The sequence below is a fragment of the Melozone crissalis genome, unplaced genomic scaffold, assembly GCF_028551555.1.
Source record: "Melozone crissalis strain CALT ecotype California unplaced genomic scaffold, PUWL_Pcris_2 ptg000007l_1, whole genome shotgun sequence".
NCBI classification, from domain to species: domain Eukaryota; kingdom Metazoa; phylum Chordata; class Aves; order Passeriformes; family Passerellidae; genus Melozone; species Melozone crissalis.
This window is the reverse complement of record NW_026535785.1, coordinates 18,764,864-18,780,887: the sequence shown is the minus strand read 5'-3', so window position 1 is coordinate 18,780,887 and position 16,024 is coordinate 18,764,864. Positions and strand designations below refer to the sequence as shown.

General features: G+C 49.8%; 2 protein-coding genes across 3 annotated transcripts in view; one reads left to right on the top strand and one right to left on the bottom strand.

The window, feature by feature from the left end:
• The window catches only part of PEPD (peptidase D), a 150,823-nt gene extending 147,384 nt beyond the window's left edge, over nt 1–3,439 (top strand). The window contains exon 15 of the mRNA XM_054269377.1: nt 2,869–3,439. Within this exon, the coding sequence (XP_054125352.1) occupies nt 2,869–3,018 (150 nt within the window). The 3' untranslated portion in view covers nt 3,019–3,439. The remainder of the gene's footprint in view (nt 1–2,868) is intronic.
• Nucleotides 3,440–8,590: 5,151 nt separating this feature from the next.
• CEBPG (CCAAT enhancer binding protein gamma) lies at nt 8,591–15,443 on the bottom strand. Of its 2 annotated transcripts, none has more exons than XM_054296352.1 (2): nt 15,356–15,443; nt 8,591–10,660 (listed from the first exon to the last, which is right to left on the bottom strand). In XM_054296352.1, exon 2 carries the CDS (start codon nt 10,548–10,550, stop codon nt 10,098–10,100), a length of 453 nt encoding a protein of 150 aa, XP_054152327.1. In that variant the 5' UTR covers nt 10,551–10,660; nt 15,356–15,443; the 3' UTR covers nt 8,591–10,097. The 2 variants fall into 2 exon arrangements, with proteins under 2 accessions (XP_054152327.1, XP_054152328.1); XM_054296353.1 differs by lacking the exon at nt 15,356–15,443 and adding an exon at nt 11,547–11,816.
• Between the last annotated feature and the right edge of the window lie 581 nt (nt 15,444–16,024).

The window sequence follows — 16,024 nt, the reverse complement described above, 5'->3', positions numbered from 1 at the left end:
GCTCCTTAGCCAGTCCCAGCTCTCTCTGTCCATTATTTGTCAGTCCTGTCTCACCTCACTGGACCTTCCTTTCCCTGGTCCTTCCATGACTCTTACCTATTTCCCAGCTCCTTCCCCACCCTGATTTTCTCTTGTGGCCTAGATAGAGAACAGCAGGCAGACACCTTGCCTCAGTTGTTCTTCCCCACTGTAGTCTGGCTTTCATCTGCTCTGCTTTAAGTCAGTCTGTCCTCCCAAAGAGTGCAGAGCTATTGGGAAGTCATGGAGCACTGAACTGGAAAGCACAAAGCACTTTTCTTGGTTTTTTGCTAATTCCTGGTCAAGAGGCTGAATTGTGGCTGGTATATGCCTGTAGCTGGGGAATTTCAGCTCAAGCAGGGGGAAGTTTGTGGAGCTGGCAGTGCTTGGGGCTCTCTCTGTGGGCAGAGCCAGTTCTGGCTTGGCCTGGCCTTCCTTCTGCTCTCAGACTTACTTTTGCACTGACATTTTTACTTTCCACATCATCACTGTGTCCAGCTCCATTTACCCTGGCTGGGCTTGCCAATGTGATGCTTTGGCTTTTGCCGCCTTCCCAGGTCTGTCCCTGGGTGCTGGCACTCCTGCAGGGTTTGCCTGGTACCAAAAGGTTTTTGGCAGGGACTGACCCACCCAGGGAGCACAGGCACATGGCAGGATTTGCCTTTGGATGCAGTGGGGCCCTCCTGCTGAATGCCTGGGTTGTGTTTTGCTCAGCAGTCAAATTTGAAGCAGGGAACCAAGAAGCCCATCCTGATAAATTGTGTTCAAGTGCAGAGTCATTGCATGAGTTGCTGATCTGTTCTGCAGCAAGGCACTGAGCATACAGAGCCTCACAGCTTTCAAATTCACAGCTGTCCAAAACAAATGTGTCAACTCAATGGAGTTTGTTTATTTAATTCTGCTTTATAATACACTTAACTTGATACCAACTAAAAGAAATAATCTGGCAAAGACATCATTAAACAGTTTAATAAGGACTGGATGACTCATTCTGTTTGAACAAATGGATTATTTTGCAATCAGAAGTACAAATGTTAACCAGCTTTATTTTTAGTTGAAAATGTCAAGAGGTCAGAAACAATTAAAGCAATTGTAAGGTGGGAGTACCCAGGGTTTGTGTTCTTTTGGATTTGCACCTTACTAAAATTGCTTTTATTGCAGCTTAGCAACTTAGCAACATTTTTCTGATAAGATAATGGGAATGACTGTGTAGGCACATTTACTGGTAAGAAGAGATTAGAGACAAACAGAAATGGAGCACACTTTTCATTTTAATAGCAAGAGTTGAAAAACTGAGAGGATCTGCTTTTTCCTTCCAGGATTTGAAATTTAGTGATTGTATTTTAAAATAAATGCCTGATCTGCTTAGGACTTTCTCATCAGCTCAAAATTCAATGTGTGGAACATCAGCCACAAGCTATTTAATGTTCAAAGTTTCACTATGAAAGTTTATTGTGTTAAGAGAAAAGTTTTAAGTGCAAATTGAAGCTACCTGAATTTCAGCTCAGAAGCAGGAGAGCTTTGAGAGCAGACACTGGGCATCAGGAGGCACTGTCCCTAGCAAGGCATGTCCCTGGCAAGCTAAGAAGGTTGGAGGTAAATCTAGGGAAGAATGTTCTTTTTACTGCTCCTGCTGTCAAGGGGTTGAGATTTACTGGCCCCATAGAATGAAGTTTTAAGTGCAAAAAAAAATAGAAGTTTTAAGTGCAAAAAAAGGCAAAGAAAAGCTACCTGAATTTCAGCTCAGAAACAGGAGAGCTTTGAGAGCAGACACTGTGGGCATCAGGAGGCACTGTCCCTAGCAAGGCATGTGCTAAGGAGGTTGGAGGTAAATCCAGGGAAGAATGTTCTTTTTACTGCTCCTGCTCTCAGGGGTTGAGGTTTCCTGGCCCCATGGATGACAGAGCATGAGCTCAGTGCTGCAGCTCCTTGCTCAGACTGTCCTTGATGTACCCACTGCAGCAGAGGCACCTGAGAAACACCACCACACCAGGGGTCACCCCAAGCCTGTGTGACCCCAGCAGGGTGGCAGGGACCAGTGGCCCAAGGGGAACTGGAGCCTGCTGTGGGAACCCACAGAATCAGAGGGCTTTGGGAAAGCTGCAAGATGCAGGCCTCAGAGACAGCAGAACTGTGATTGGAGCTGAGCAGCAGCCATGAGATTGGTCAGCAGAAAAATTATTTAAACTGTAGAAAAAGCAAGAGCAAATAGAACAATGGTCTGTGTATTAATGCTTGTCTGAATAGCTTTCTAAGCTACAGAAAATTTATCTAGCAAGATATTAGGAAGGTTAAAGCTTAATAATGAAGCTCTGTAGGTTAAATCATACAAGTATTGCATTCAAAATAAGCAAATATTGTTTTAACCAAAAGTACATGTGCTTATGGTGATTACATAGAACTACTGTCAATGTGCTTTTGCTTTGTGTAATTAGCCAAGAAGCTTATAAAGTAAGTTGTAACATTAAGTTTTCTAGCCTGCTGCCTGGGATGTGAGCTGCTGGCATCTTCCCATTGTCATAATCATGTAAAGAAACTGATGCTGAAAAATGAAACAGCTGGAGGCACAGTCAATGTCTCGTTCACGTCTGTAAATAACCCCCCTTGCCAGTGTCACCTGCAGAGCCCCAGGGTGCTGGTGGTGACAATTCCATGTTTGCAGTGTGCTGCTCTGCCTGGTTGCAGCAGCACCCTGTGCCCTCCCTGCTGCTGCTGCTGCTGCCGGGCTGCTCCCCATGCCAGCTGTGCCCCCCTGGTGACCGTGTGCTCCCCATGCCAGCTGTGCCCCCCGGTGACCGTGTGCTCCCCATGCCAGCTGTGCCCCCCTGGTGACCGTGTGCTCCCGTGCAGGTGCGCATCGAGGACGACATCGTGGTGACAGCCACGGGCATGGAGCTGCTCACCTGCGTCCCACGGACCGTGCAGGAGATTGAGGCTTTCATGGCGGAGGGCCAGGGCAGTGCCAAATCATTTGGCTGCCTCTCCAGCCAAAAGCAGTAAACTTCAGGGTGGTGCTTATTGCCTCAGCTAATCAGTCATCGTTCTGATTTAATGCTGCAGCATAGAAAATGAAATGCATCCAATTCTTAATAGCAAGAAAATCAGCAGTTTACGTGACCAAGCGGCAGCCAAATAACCCTGCTGTCTTGTCAGTGGGGCTTATACTTCTGTCACATCTCAACTCAGATGTATCTTGCAATTAAATCTGAATTTTGATGATTGGGACTCTACCAAATGGATTATCTGAAAGCTATGAGCAATTGTAACACTCTTAAGTCCTTTTTTAAACTTCATCACAAGTACTGTGAAAAACAGAAATAAAAATCAGTTGTTCTCTGTGGACATAATGACATTTTTCTTATGGACCTGTATCCATGTACTAAGCAGAAACAAATTTTTATTAAAATTCACCTTGGCATCATTTATGTTCACAACTTTGTGGTCATTTTACTTTTCTGCTCCAGTTCCTGCTTCTTTATCTGACCTTACTACCAATTTGTGCCCTTCAAACTTTGACCCTACCCTAGCCAGAGATCTCTGCTCTGGACAGTGGCTGTACTGATCCTTCAAACACATCCCCATCCTCATTAGATTTGTTCATCTGTTTGTTCCTTAAAAACACAGATTGCTGTGGTGTTCATGACCCTTCAAAGTTGAAAGAAGGGAATATCTTTGCTGCAGGGCTCATGGTCATTCAGCAGCATATGCTGTGCAGCATGGTAGAGTTACTTTTAGCTGTTCAGTGTTAGACATTTCAGAATGAAATAATGTCTTATTTGGATACCTTACAAATATATTGATACTAGTCACAAAGTTATTTTCCACTCATGCAAGATTTAAATTACCAAGAGAAGCTTTTCTTTACTGTAGGTATTCATCAGCTTGCAGGATAATAAATACATTTCTTACATCATAAAATAGCACTAGGTGCTGGTAACTACATAAAAATAATCTTTCTCACTCTACATACGCATCAAAACTCCTGTTCACTATTCAGATTCTGTTGCAGTTTGACTGCAAAGCCTCTTCAGAACATCCCTCTGCTGTGCCAGGAGGAGCTGAAGCCACAGCAGAGCATCAGGGCCTTGCTGGGTCTGGTACCTCAGCACCTGGGTGTGGGCAGCTCAGCTCTGTGGCTCACACAGGCACTGACCCAGGGCTGATGGGATGGACTGTGAGCTCCTGTCTCACCTGGGGGCTTGGCTGGTGTCAGGAACCACTGCCCCTGCCTTGCTGCCTGCCCCCCCCCAGCACTGGATTTAGGCCTGCAATCATTTCCTCAAGAATCCTCATACACATTGCTCCAGGGGAGCTCCTTTTGCTGCGCAGGTTGGTCTGTGTGACAAGAACTGCCCTTTATTCCCAACAGCCTGGTGATCATTGCTATGGAGGAAACTTCATGTGAGAGACCAAAGAAACGTTGTGAAACAATCCAGAGGACTTCATTCATGTCACTCAATTAATAAATAAGCCTATTTACATATTTTAGAGGTTTCTTGACATTGGTTTGTAAGAGGCAAGTGCAGGAATTGCTGCACTTGACTTCTTGACTGTGAAGGGAAACTTTTTTTCAGGCAGGGAGGTTGTGAGATGAGGAGCTTGTATGTGCTGCTGCATTGTTGTTCCTGCTGTGGTGACCGGAATGTTCCCCTTCTGAATTCTCTTACCTGCACAAGGACATCAGGCTTTGCTTGGTAGCCTTGCAGATATGGGAACACAGAGACTCTACTGGCATTGCTCTGAACTCATCCGCCCCAAAACTCAGGGTTTTCAGTGCAAAACAGTGCTCGGGCCCCAGCCCCATCCCTCCACAGCCAAGAGGTTTGCTGTGGTGTGGGAACCCAGAGCATCCCTCTGTCTGTCCAGGATGGCCAGGACCCTGCCAGGGGGCTCAGAGACCCTGGCACAGAGCCCAGAACTCCTGTGGGTTTGATTGTGACCCATGGAGCAAATTACCAACCTTAGATGAAGATCAGCAAGCCACAACAGTTTAGGTGGAATAATAGTGAAGTTATCACGGGGTGGAAAAGTCAATTTTGGAGTTTCTGGAATGGGGGTTCAGGGGGCAAGATGGAGGGATCTGGGCGTGTCCAGCCTTTCTCCTTCTTCTTTTTGGCCTCCATCTTCTGCTGTGATGGTGGCACTTACAGATTGGTTTAGAGTAGAAGCTCACTGTCTAACACAGGTGATAGGTATGGGAAAGTAATTGTAAACATTGTACACGTAGTTTTTAGTATAAAGCCATAACACTGCCCTGGGGACAGGCAGAGTGCCTGGAACTGTCCTGCTGGATGGACCTGGGCAGGGCAGGAGAAAGAATTTTATAGATAAGGAACAATGAACAACCTTGAGACTGAGAAATGAAGAGCCCTGACTGCTTCTTCAAGTGCTGGGCTGGGAAAAGAGACTTTCCAACTTTTCTTGGGGTCACTCTGAGCAGTGAGAGATCCCGATACCCTGGCAAGCTCTGAACGTGCCAGGGGATGATGATGATGATGATGATGATGATGATGATGATGATTATGATGATGGCTCGCTGCTGTGGGCACTGAACCCTGCTGCTGCTTCACAGATTCCTAATTCACAGATTAGGAAAGGAGGAAAGCTTTGGAGCTGTTTCAGCCGAGCCATCACCCCGGAGCAGTTCTGAGGCCTCCCCCGGCTGTGCTGGGCGCTGGCAGGAGCAGGAGCGGGGCCGGGCCGCAGAACAGGTCGGGCAGGGAGGAGGCAGAGCCGGTTCTGCCCTGGGCGCGGCCGCTCGGAGCCTCCGGGCAGCGCCCGCCCTGCTCCACCGGGGATGCTGGGGCTCTGCTCGGGCTCTGCTCGGCTCTGCTCGGGTTCTGCTCAGGCCCTGCTCGGGTTCTGCTCGGGTTCTGCTCGGGCCCTGCTCGGGTTCTGCTCGGGCTCTGCTCGGGTTCTGCTCGGGATCTGCTCGGGTCTGCTCGGTTCTGCTCGGGATCTGCTCGGGATCTGCTCGGGTCCTGCTCGGGTTCTGCTCGGGTTCTGCTCGGGTTCTGCTCGGGTCCTGCTCGGGCCCTGCTCGGGTTCTGCTCGGGTTCTGCTCGGGCCCTGCTCGGCTCTGCTCGGGTTCTGCTCGGGCTCTGCTCGGGTTCTGCTCGGGATCTGCTCGGGTTCTGCTCGGGTTCTGCTCGGGTTCTGCTCGGGATCTGCTCGGGTTCTGCTCGGGTTCTGCTCGGGATCTGCTCGGGCTCTGCTCGGGTTCTGCTCGGGTCCTGCTCGGGCCCTGCTCGGGTTCTGCTCGGGTTCTGCTCGGGCCCTGCTCGGCTCTGCTCGGGTTCTGCTCAGGATCTGCTCGGGTTCTGCTCGGGATCTGCTCGGGCTCTGCTCGGCTCTGCTCGGGCTCTGCTCGGCTCTGCTCGGGCCCTGCTCGGGTCCTGCTCGGGTCCTGCTCGGGTTCTGCTCGGGATCTGCTCGGGCTCTGCTCGGCTCTGCTCGGGTTCTGCTCGGGATCTGCTCGGGCTCTGCTCGGCTCTGCTCGGGTTCTGCTCGGGATCTGCTCGAGTTCTGCTCGGGCCCTGCTCGGGCTCTGCTCGGGTTGCGGCACCATTTTCATTTTCCCCCACTGCCCTTCATCATCAGGCCCAAGAACTTAGTGAATATCAATTTCATCCTTCATTCCAGAAGATTGTTCTGTAATTATGATCATTTTTATCCACTTAAGCAAAAAGTGAATTAGACCTTTTTTCCTAAATTGGGGAGGAGAGAGGGAATAAACCTTTTTTTAAAAGGCAAAGTGGTATTTAATACTTTAAAAAGTGGTGTTTAATACTTTTAAGTGTATTAATGGGGTGAAAGTACAGGTTATGGCAATTTTTCTTTTTGACTACATCAAGATATTTTATATTCTGTCATGTTTTCCCAAATGCCTTTTCCCCTTGGCACAAACAGACTTGAATAGAGTTGGCACCGAAGTAACAGAATGTGTCTTATGCCGAGCAAATTTGTGTGTTTAGAAACGTCTGAGCACTTCTGAAATGATACATGTAAATTGTTCAAGGAGTGCTCTGGGGGCTGGAGCAGACCCTTCCCTTGGGGGACACTGAGAAAATGGGAATCAGCTTTCCTGGTGAAATGTGCTGTAACTCCTCATGTACTGACAGGCACTGGATTCTGCCACAGACTGGAGTTAAGAATCATGAGTCAAAAGGAAAATCTTAACTTTTATAGGTCCACAGTGAAATTTTCTGTGCCCTGCAGCAGAGGGTGAGATGGAGGTACTGTGCTGCCACACAGCCTGGCCTGCTTCACCCTGGGGGAAACAGCCCTTGCTCCCTGGAGCTGCTTTGGCAGGGGGGGCTTGGAATAGGCCTGAGCCCTCTCCTGGAGCCTCTCACTGGGGCACGTTTAAACATGGATTTGTTCCAACCACCAGCGAGGTGCTGCACAGAGCCATTGCTGCTCTGGGCCTTGTCCTGCTGCCAGCCAAGGACAAGGATCATTGTCCCAGTGCCAGTCGAGGCCAGGGATCCTTGTTCCAGTGTCAGCCAAGGCCAGGGATCCTTGTCCCACTGTCCCCAAGGCCAGGGATCACTGTCCTGTCCCCAGGGCCAGGGATTGCTGTCCTGCTGTCCCCAAGGCCAGAGTTCCTTGTCCTGCTGTCCCCAAGGGCAGGGTGGCTGTCCCACTGTCCCCAAGGCCCTGTGCCAGGGCTGTCCCCAAGGCCAGGGTGGCTGTCCCCGTGTGTGCCCAGCGGAGACAAGGCCAAGGTGCCGTGTGGAGGCCGCACCACCGTTCCTGTCACTCCTGGCCCTGGCCCTGTCCCTGTGTTCTGGTCACTCCTGGCCCTGTGTTCTGGTCACCCTGTCCCTGTCAGGCTCCAAGCACTTTGGCCATCACTTGGGGGACAGGAGTGGCTGCGTGGGGTTTATTTTCCAGTTGGGCTTAAACCACAGCATCAGTAAAAAAAAAAAACCAATGCACTGATGAACCAGAAATTTCATTTTCCAAACAAATTACTTTTATAACTCAGTGGTTTGGTTTTAAACAAGAAGGAAATGGGATCAGAGCTATTGGGAGCAACAGGTGGAGAAGTCACCCACGAGAGCTTCGGAAAGAGGATCACCCTCACTCAGGAGAGATCCAAGAAATCATTTCCACCAAAATCACAAAGAGCCAGGATGTGCAGCCCCTCTTCAGACTGTAGAGGAGGGACCCACAGCAGCCTGGCAAACCAACTTCAGGACAATGGGGACAGACAGCCCCAGTGCAGGTCAGAGATCCAGGGCAGAGATCAGCCCTGGCCTTTCCACCAGGGACGTGCAGTAACAAAGGAGATCCTTCAGGTCATCTTTTCCCTTGGAATTTTTGGTGTTCTGCTTCTCTCCCCACCCTCCATCTAAAAATTTTCAGCCTTAATTTTTTTTTTTTTGCCTTTTTTGTTAAATCAGATATTTAGACAAAACTGTAGTGAGTTTCTGATGGCTTCCATGGAGCAGAAACCTGAGTGAAAGAGGGGAACAGACACTATTGCACTTATTTCTCCAAGACAGCTGTGTCACTTGGGCAACTGCACTGGAGGGAGATAGAAAAGGGATGGGAAAAATGAGGCCACTACAAGCAAAACATTTTTATTAGCTCCTGGTATTTCAACCCTACCAACTTCAGGTGCAGTTAGAATGAAAAAACATATCTGTAAAAAGTCTAACATAATCCAAAACAATCCATCAAAGTTTTCCACATGTATTAAAAGTTTAAATTCAAAAAAGAACTTATCAAGGTTTCATTCTCTAACAGTATCTTCATAGAGATAACATCCAAGTTTTTTCCTAAGTGCAGATACAGAGCAAACAAGCATCCTCCAAAATAATCTATGGACAAAGGTAGTGTAAGAGGGAAATTAAGACAGTGTAGTAATCTACAAGACAGACACACAGGTTAAATGTAAAATAAACATACCATCAATGAAATATTTAAAAATTAAAATAAATTAAAGTTACATCAAAGTTCCTGCTTTACTTTGTTTAAATCCTCAGTATAGCACATAGCACTGCAGTATGGATCATGGCAAAGACTAAGCAGTAGCAATAAAAAAGTTGCTACAGAAAAACTTCTATGGAAATAAAACAAGGCTACAGATACTCCTTCACACAGATCTATGATGGCTGTAGAAATCTCACTGAATCAGTTACTAGGGCCATTTATTTTTAAAATCACTGTAAATTCCTGTAATGTCAGCCAGCAGTGATCCATGCATCCCAGTTCAACACCTGCTGTCCTGCCCCTTCCACTGCTAAGCCAAGCTGCACTTTTTGTTCTCCCCAATACCTCCTTCCCAGCAGGAATGCCATTTTGCAGGGCACAGGTTTTTGGTAGCACTTTGAAATTTTCTGGAAAAAAGCTCTTGTTCTCATAAGGCCCCAGTCACTATGTGAGCAATATGAAATACAAGCTTCAATAAAAGGCTTTTATTGTCAGTGTGCTGCTTTGCCTCTTGTACATGATGCTTCACATGCCATTTGGAGGCCAAGTGCCTGTACATATCATCAGAGCATATTGTTATTTTTCTGGTGAACATTGGTAAGCATCCCAGCTCACTATTACTACAACCTCCCCATTAACTATAACTGGGCAGGAGGGACCTATGTGGTGCTTCATAGGACTTAAATTCTACAGATTTAAAGTAAAAAGCAAAAATTCTCCACAGCCTTTGCAGTTTGTAATATGTAATGGAGAAATCAAAGGGCTAAAACACTCTAACAGATATTTAAAAGATGTTCTATTCAATCACAAGTTTCTGGTACTACAGTGAGCCATCCCGCTGGATTCCTCCCATTATGCAAAGTCTAAAATGGTAAGTGAATAATCCTGTGAAAATGTTATCTCCTAAATATTACATTCCTAGTTAGCTAGGAGTTTAGATCTGATTAAATCTTTGAGGAGAAAAATATTTAAAACAAACAGTTAACCAGTTTCTGGTTTAATTGTTACAAATCTTCAGTGTTAAGTCTAAAAGAAGAAAATCTCCACAAAACAATGGCAAAAGGTACAGTTTTTGCTGGGTTACTGCACGGGCACTGCAGACAAGCTGCAGCTCAAGAGTTTGACAAAGTCACAGGTTTCTACTGTCCACTGTTTTCTGGGTTTGTTGTGGTGCTCTCAGTGCCAACAGGCTGCACGTTATCTGCAAAATTGTGGGCATGCTCAAGGAACAAGTCTTTCAGTACGCTCAGCTCCTTGGTCAGGAGTTTAATTTTTGCCTCTAAACGTTCATTTTCTTCTTTGAGCTGGTTGACCCTTTGCAGTGTGTCCTGTGCTTTCTGCTTGCTTTTTAAGCGGCTCTTTTTCACCGCCATGTTGTTCCTCTCTCTGCGCTGCCGATACTCATCGCTGTTTCTGTCCACAAAGGAACTTTTCTTTCCCTGCTTGCTCGGGGGCACAGCTTTGCCTCCACCCCCAGGACTGACTGGCACCAGCTGGGGAACCTGCTGCAGACCACTGGAGTGTGCTTGAGTGTGGATCACACTTACTCCGCTCGCATCTGTGCCGGGGTTCTGTTGGGGTGTCTTGCTCATTTGGGCAGGCTGTTCTTGGACACTGCCGAATTTATCAGGAGACTGAAAACCCTTGGGTTGCTAGAAGGTGTTTCCAATGGATCTTCACATGGATTAAGAGCAAGGTGAACCTAGTAGGAGAAAAAAAAAAGCTTTTAAAGATGCTGGCTTCAGCTACAATCTTATACATCACTGGCTTTAGCATAAAGCACTGATGGTACATCTGGCATAACACACCGTAACTGTGCTGGAGGTGGACAAGCTGCCAGCTACATTTCTGAAGTCTCCAACATATTTGAATTGGATGGGACTATTACTGGGTCATCTAGTCAAGCTGTTTGAATTGTTCACTGGCTTCACTCAGTTATTCCAAAGCCATCCCTGATGGATGGGTGTCTAGCCTAGCCTCAAATATCTCCAGTTTCACAACCTCTGTCTTGGCAACATGTTCCACTGTCTAACTTTTCCTCCAGTTATACAATTTTCTTAGTCTTCAGACTGGAGTTTTCCTTCTGTGGCTTAAACCTATTAACAGCCTGACTCTTGACCAACAGGGGTATTTGATCCTTGTCCCCTTCGGACCACATCTCTGGGTGTATCCGCAGACAAATTCCTGCCTGATCTCTGGTCTCTGGAGCAAGGGTGCTCAGCCTGTCCACCTTTTCTCAACCACCTTACAGCATTTGTTTTGAAGATGATGTTCAAACTGATGGCTGTCATAAGGCCTACTGGTACTGAGTGGAAAAATAAATCTATGGAATTGCAAAGGCTGTGTCTGGGTGACAGTCTACCACAAGCAGTGTGCTGAGCCTATAACAGTATGAACCAAGGTCAGACAGGAGCACAGGCTGATGGCAGTGCAGATCACAACTCTACGACAGAGGACTGTCACCCATTAAAAGACAGCAAGCACAGCTGACTCATCCACAAATAAGGTCACCTGCGTGGTTGGTGCACTGGTCACTGTCCCCTCTCCTGTCCAGCACACAAACCTCCTGATGAGCAAGACATCCTCACCTGACTGACGTGCTCCCGCTGCTGAGGTCAGCCTGCTCCTGGCCCTACTGGTGGCACAAGGAGGATTCCACCACAGCTGCAAGGCCAAGGCCCTGGCAAGGCTAACAGCGGGTCCCCTTCTCTTCTCATCTCACAGGATCACTTCCTATATGGCTGGGAGAGAAGAGGGGAAGGACAACAGGATGGTCCTAAGCTCCTGAAACACCTACCTATGGCTCCAGTGAAAAATACCCAGTGATCAGTCAAATCAGTGCGGATTGTCATGTTGAAAACATTTTAGTGGCACTAAACAATCCTACTGCAATGCAGCCCAGCATTGTCACACAGACATGCAGCATCACACAACCAGTGTGACACATCCTCCAGAGGGCTGGGGAAAAGCTGCAGCAGCACTGGGCAGAGCCGGACTGCCAGGATGGACAGAGCTGGACTGCCAGGATGGGCAGTGTCCAGCCCAGGAACACCTCTCCCATCCATAACAGCAGATGAATGACAGGATGTGTGAGGTCTGTAGTGACCTCCTGAGTATCACTGGTCCTTCTAAACTCCCAGGTTCATCAGCTGTGTACTGTTCCTGATTGTTTTTCTCAGCAGTCTGTGTTGCTGTTTTACTTTTGGATGGGCTATCATTAAAATGTTAAAATTCAACTGTGCAGATCAACTGCATATTTTCTTCCATGATGAAGGAGCCACAATGAGATGCAGCTGCACAGTGTGGTTCAATAACATTCATGGAAAAGCCCACTAAATTTGGCTTTAATGTTACTCAAAATTAACGTTCTCTGTCACCAAGAGGTCTTCCCACTTGTGAGGATGTGTGAGTGTACCCACACCCTTCCTTATCAAGAAATCTTTTCATTTTCCTATTTCAGGGCAGAATGAGACTATGAACCCTTTTGGAGCTGAATCTAAATACACAGTGTCCAACACCTCTGTGTTAGCATTTCCCCAACTGCAACCCTTAAAGCAGCTTCTGCATGCCATGTTTCAGTGTCAGATGCTGACCTAACAAGCAGTTAGGCTGAGCTGCACTAACACCCAGCTGAGGAGGTGTCTGTGCCCAGCACACACTGGCAGGGCCGGTTGTAGCAGCTCTGTGTGGGTAATTGCACAGACATTCTTACTCGAGGTGTAAGTGCCTGCTCCTCTTACAGCACACACTGGCCTTGTCTGCACTTTATTTTACAACAGAGGATTTCTGCAGCCCTCAAAGCATATACATAGTTCTCTTAGGTTGTCTCTGACCAAAGTAGATTTTTGACACCTTTTCCAAATCCAACAGAATGCTCTGCTGTCTCCTCTGCTTCAACACATTTCAGTGCTTGCAAAGTTCACCTGGACAGGCCAGCTATGTAACCCACACCATCCTCACAATCTGATTTTTGTGCTCCATGAGCTACTAGAGGAAGGGGTGGCTCCTGCCCCCAAAGGAACCCCACCTGACATGTAACAAGTTTCTTCACCAGATTCCATGTGCTACTTCTCTCTATGCTATTCAAACTATTTAACACTGCTTTAACACTTCTTTCCTATCTCTATTAAATTTCCCTATGATTCAATGAAAAAACTATTTGTCCCATTAAACCTAATATTAATGAAGTATTTCAGTTGAGCAGCACATGGATATAAGCAGAGAAGATAACCAGTGTCACACCTCTCAAGCAAGAATTCCAGCCCTGCCTGCTAGAACAGACCTCTCTCAGTTCCTTCCCACTGGAACTGATTTGTTTTTTATTAAATTGCTGTTTCTTGAGTGAGACATGCTCTTATCTAGCCTGATGATCAGAACTCTTAACTGGGACAGGTGACACCTGGATTCCTGTCCTGCTCCAAAGAATATGCAGAGCAAGTAGCACTAAACTAAAGCTAGCATTGAACTGCATCACAGAGCGCCAGGTGAGGCTTGGAACTTGTTTTCCCCCTGGTATTTGGAGGCTGGGTGCCTATCACCAGCTGTCAGAGGGCTGTCCCAGGAGACTGCAAGGAGATTTAAAGGCAGCAGCAGGTCCAGGACACACAGAGGGGACTCTCAGGAGGGTGAGGTGAAGGCCATGGTCACTGGGGGAGGCACACAGGGCTCAAAGGTCCCAGAGCCCGTGCACACACCCACAGCTGCCCCAGGCCCCTGCACACAGGTTGCCTTCCCGAGCCTGCTGACAGCCCCAGCACGGCAGGAGACAGCTCCTCAGGGAGCCAGCCCCGTTTCCCAGCATCTTGTTCCCATAAAGCTGCTCATGAGCTTCAGCCCAGCAACAGCCCTAGGCTGGTTCCACCCAACACATGGTACTGCTTCCAGTGGCCAGTTAGAACTGCCTGGTTCCCTCCCTGGGCACCAAGTGGCCACCCAGGAACCCAGCTGGCCACCCACTGCAGCAGAATAGCTGGGAACTCCAGAGGTGCCTTCTCAGGCACAAAGATGTTTCTTAGTGTCCCACACTACTCCTCAGGGAGCAGTGAAGCAATGAAGGCCCTCATCTGCTTTTACACATACAAAAAGTAAAAATAAAGACATTAAACTTCCAAATGTTTGCTTTGGCAAAAAAAAAAAAAAAAAAAAAAAAAAAAAAAAAAAAAAAGTCTAAAAAACCCCCCAAAACTGTTTTGCCAATTCAATCAGTATTTGTTTTTTAAAAAATACAAAGTGCTTCTCTCTGCTCCTTTTTTGAGGTGTGATTGTGGCGATTCTGATCATTAGTCAGAATAACTCTATTGCTCAAATTCACAAAGCTGTCTTGTCAAATGCAAAATCGGTCCCAATTTGAACAGCAATGGGGACCTCTCTTCTCTCACACTTCACCAGGAATAGAGATACGATCCTTCCTGACAGGGTCCGAGTCCGGATTCCAATGACCCTGCACTAAGGAACTCCAGGCACAATTTGCAGAGCAATGTGAGCGCCGGCTCACACTCGCAGGTGTGCAGATGAGCTAACTCTCACTTACTGAAGGCTGGGACACAACGCTTTTGGCACTAGGCAGCTCAACCCCATTTCTTGTCATAGCTGACAACATTTCCACGTTTATTTCAGAATCTCCATTTTTAATACACATCTTAAAAGACAAATACGCTCTGACATTCTTAACAGAACACATAAACATGTATTTTAACGTGACAGAACCCCAAAAGCTGGGAGGCAGGCAGATATCAGAACACTGTCTTTGGAATTAAAACGACAGCTGGGACTTCTAACGATAAACCAATTCCTTAATTCCGAAGTTTTGCCAATGCTAAGTGCTTTTACTTTCCGAAGCGGCTCGGCACGGCCCCGTTACGGAGCTGGGGCTCTTCCTGCCGGATGTCAGCGCCAAGGCCGGCGCGGAGCTCCCTGCCTGCCATACCCGGGTTCGAACTCGCCACCGGAGCTACGGGAACTCGCCAGGAGCCCGACATGTCCGCCCCGAGGCTCCCCGGGCGGTACCGGGCCGCTCCCGGCCGCGCTCCCCGGCTGCCCCTCGGCCGGCCGCCCTCCCGCCGCGCCGCGAGCCCCGGAGCCGCCCCGGCGCGGCCTCGCTCCCCCCGCCCCGGGCCGGGACCGACCGCGGGGACCGGCACCGGCCCGGCCCGGCCCTCCCCGGCAGGGCCCATGGCGCCGCCGCCGCCCTCCCCGGGCCGCCCGCCCGCCGAGGCCGCGCCGCTCCTCCCCCGTCCGAGCGGGGCGCGGGGGTGCCCGGCGCTGCCAAGCCGTGACTTCACCGGGGGAGGGGAGGGAGCCGGGGCCGCCCGCCGATTGCATCACGCGCTGCCGAGCGGGGCCAGGCGGGCGGGGGCGGCCACGGCCCCCCGGCCCCGCACGCGCCCCCCGCGCTTACCTGAGCGGCGCGAGCGGCGGGAGGGGCCGGGCGGGCCGCGCTCGGTACCGTGCGCGTGCGGCCAGCGCCGATTGCGACACCGCGAGGGCCGGCCCCGCCCCGGGTGATGCAACCGGCCCGGGATCGGCACCGCGCGCGGCCAATCAGCGCCCGCCGGGGGCGGGGCCGAGCCCCGAGGGGCTCCTGTGGGGCGGGGCGGGGCCGTGCGCAATCCGCGGGCTCCGCTCCAGCCCCGCCACGGCCGCGGCCCCAGCGAGCCCAGAACCGGCCCGGGGGAGCTCAGCACAGCCCCGGCCGCGACCTGAGCGAGCCCAGCAGGGCAAGAGGGAGCGCAGTATCGGCCTAAGCGAGCCCGGCCACGGCCCGGGGAGTTCAGCCACAGCCTGAGCGAGCCCAGCAGGGCATGAGGGAGCTCAGCATCAGCCTGAGCGAGCCCGGCCACGGCCTGAGCGAGCCAGGTCACTGCCTCAGCCCGGCAACGGCCCGAGGTGCCACGACCGCGGCCCGAGGGAGCCAGGCCACGGCCTGAGGGAGCTGAGCACGGGCCCGGGGGAGCACAGCAGGGGCCTGAGGGAGCCTGGCCACGGCCTGAGCGAGCCCAGCAGGGCATGAGGGAGCCCAGCACCGGCCTGAGCGAGCCCGGCTACGGCCACCGCCACGGCCTGAGCG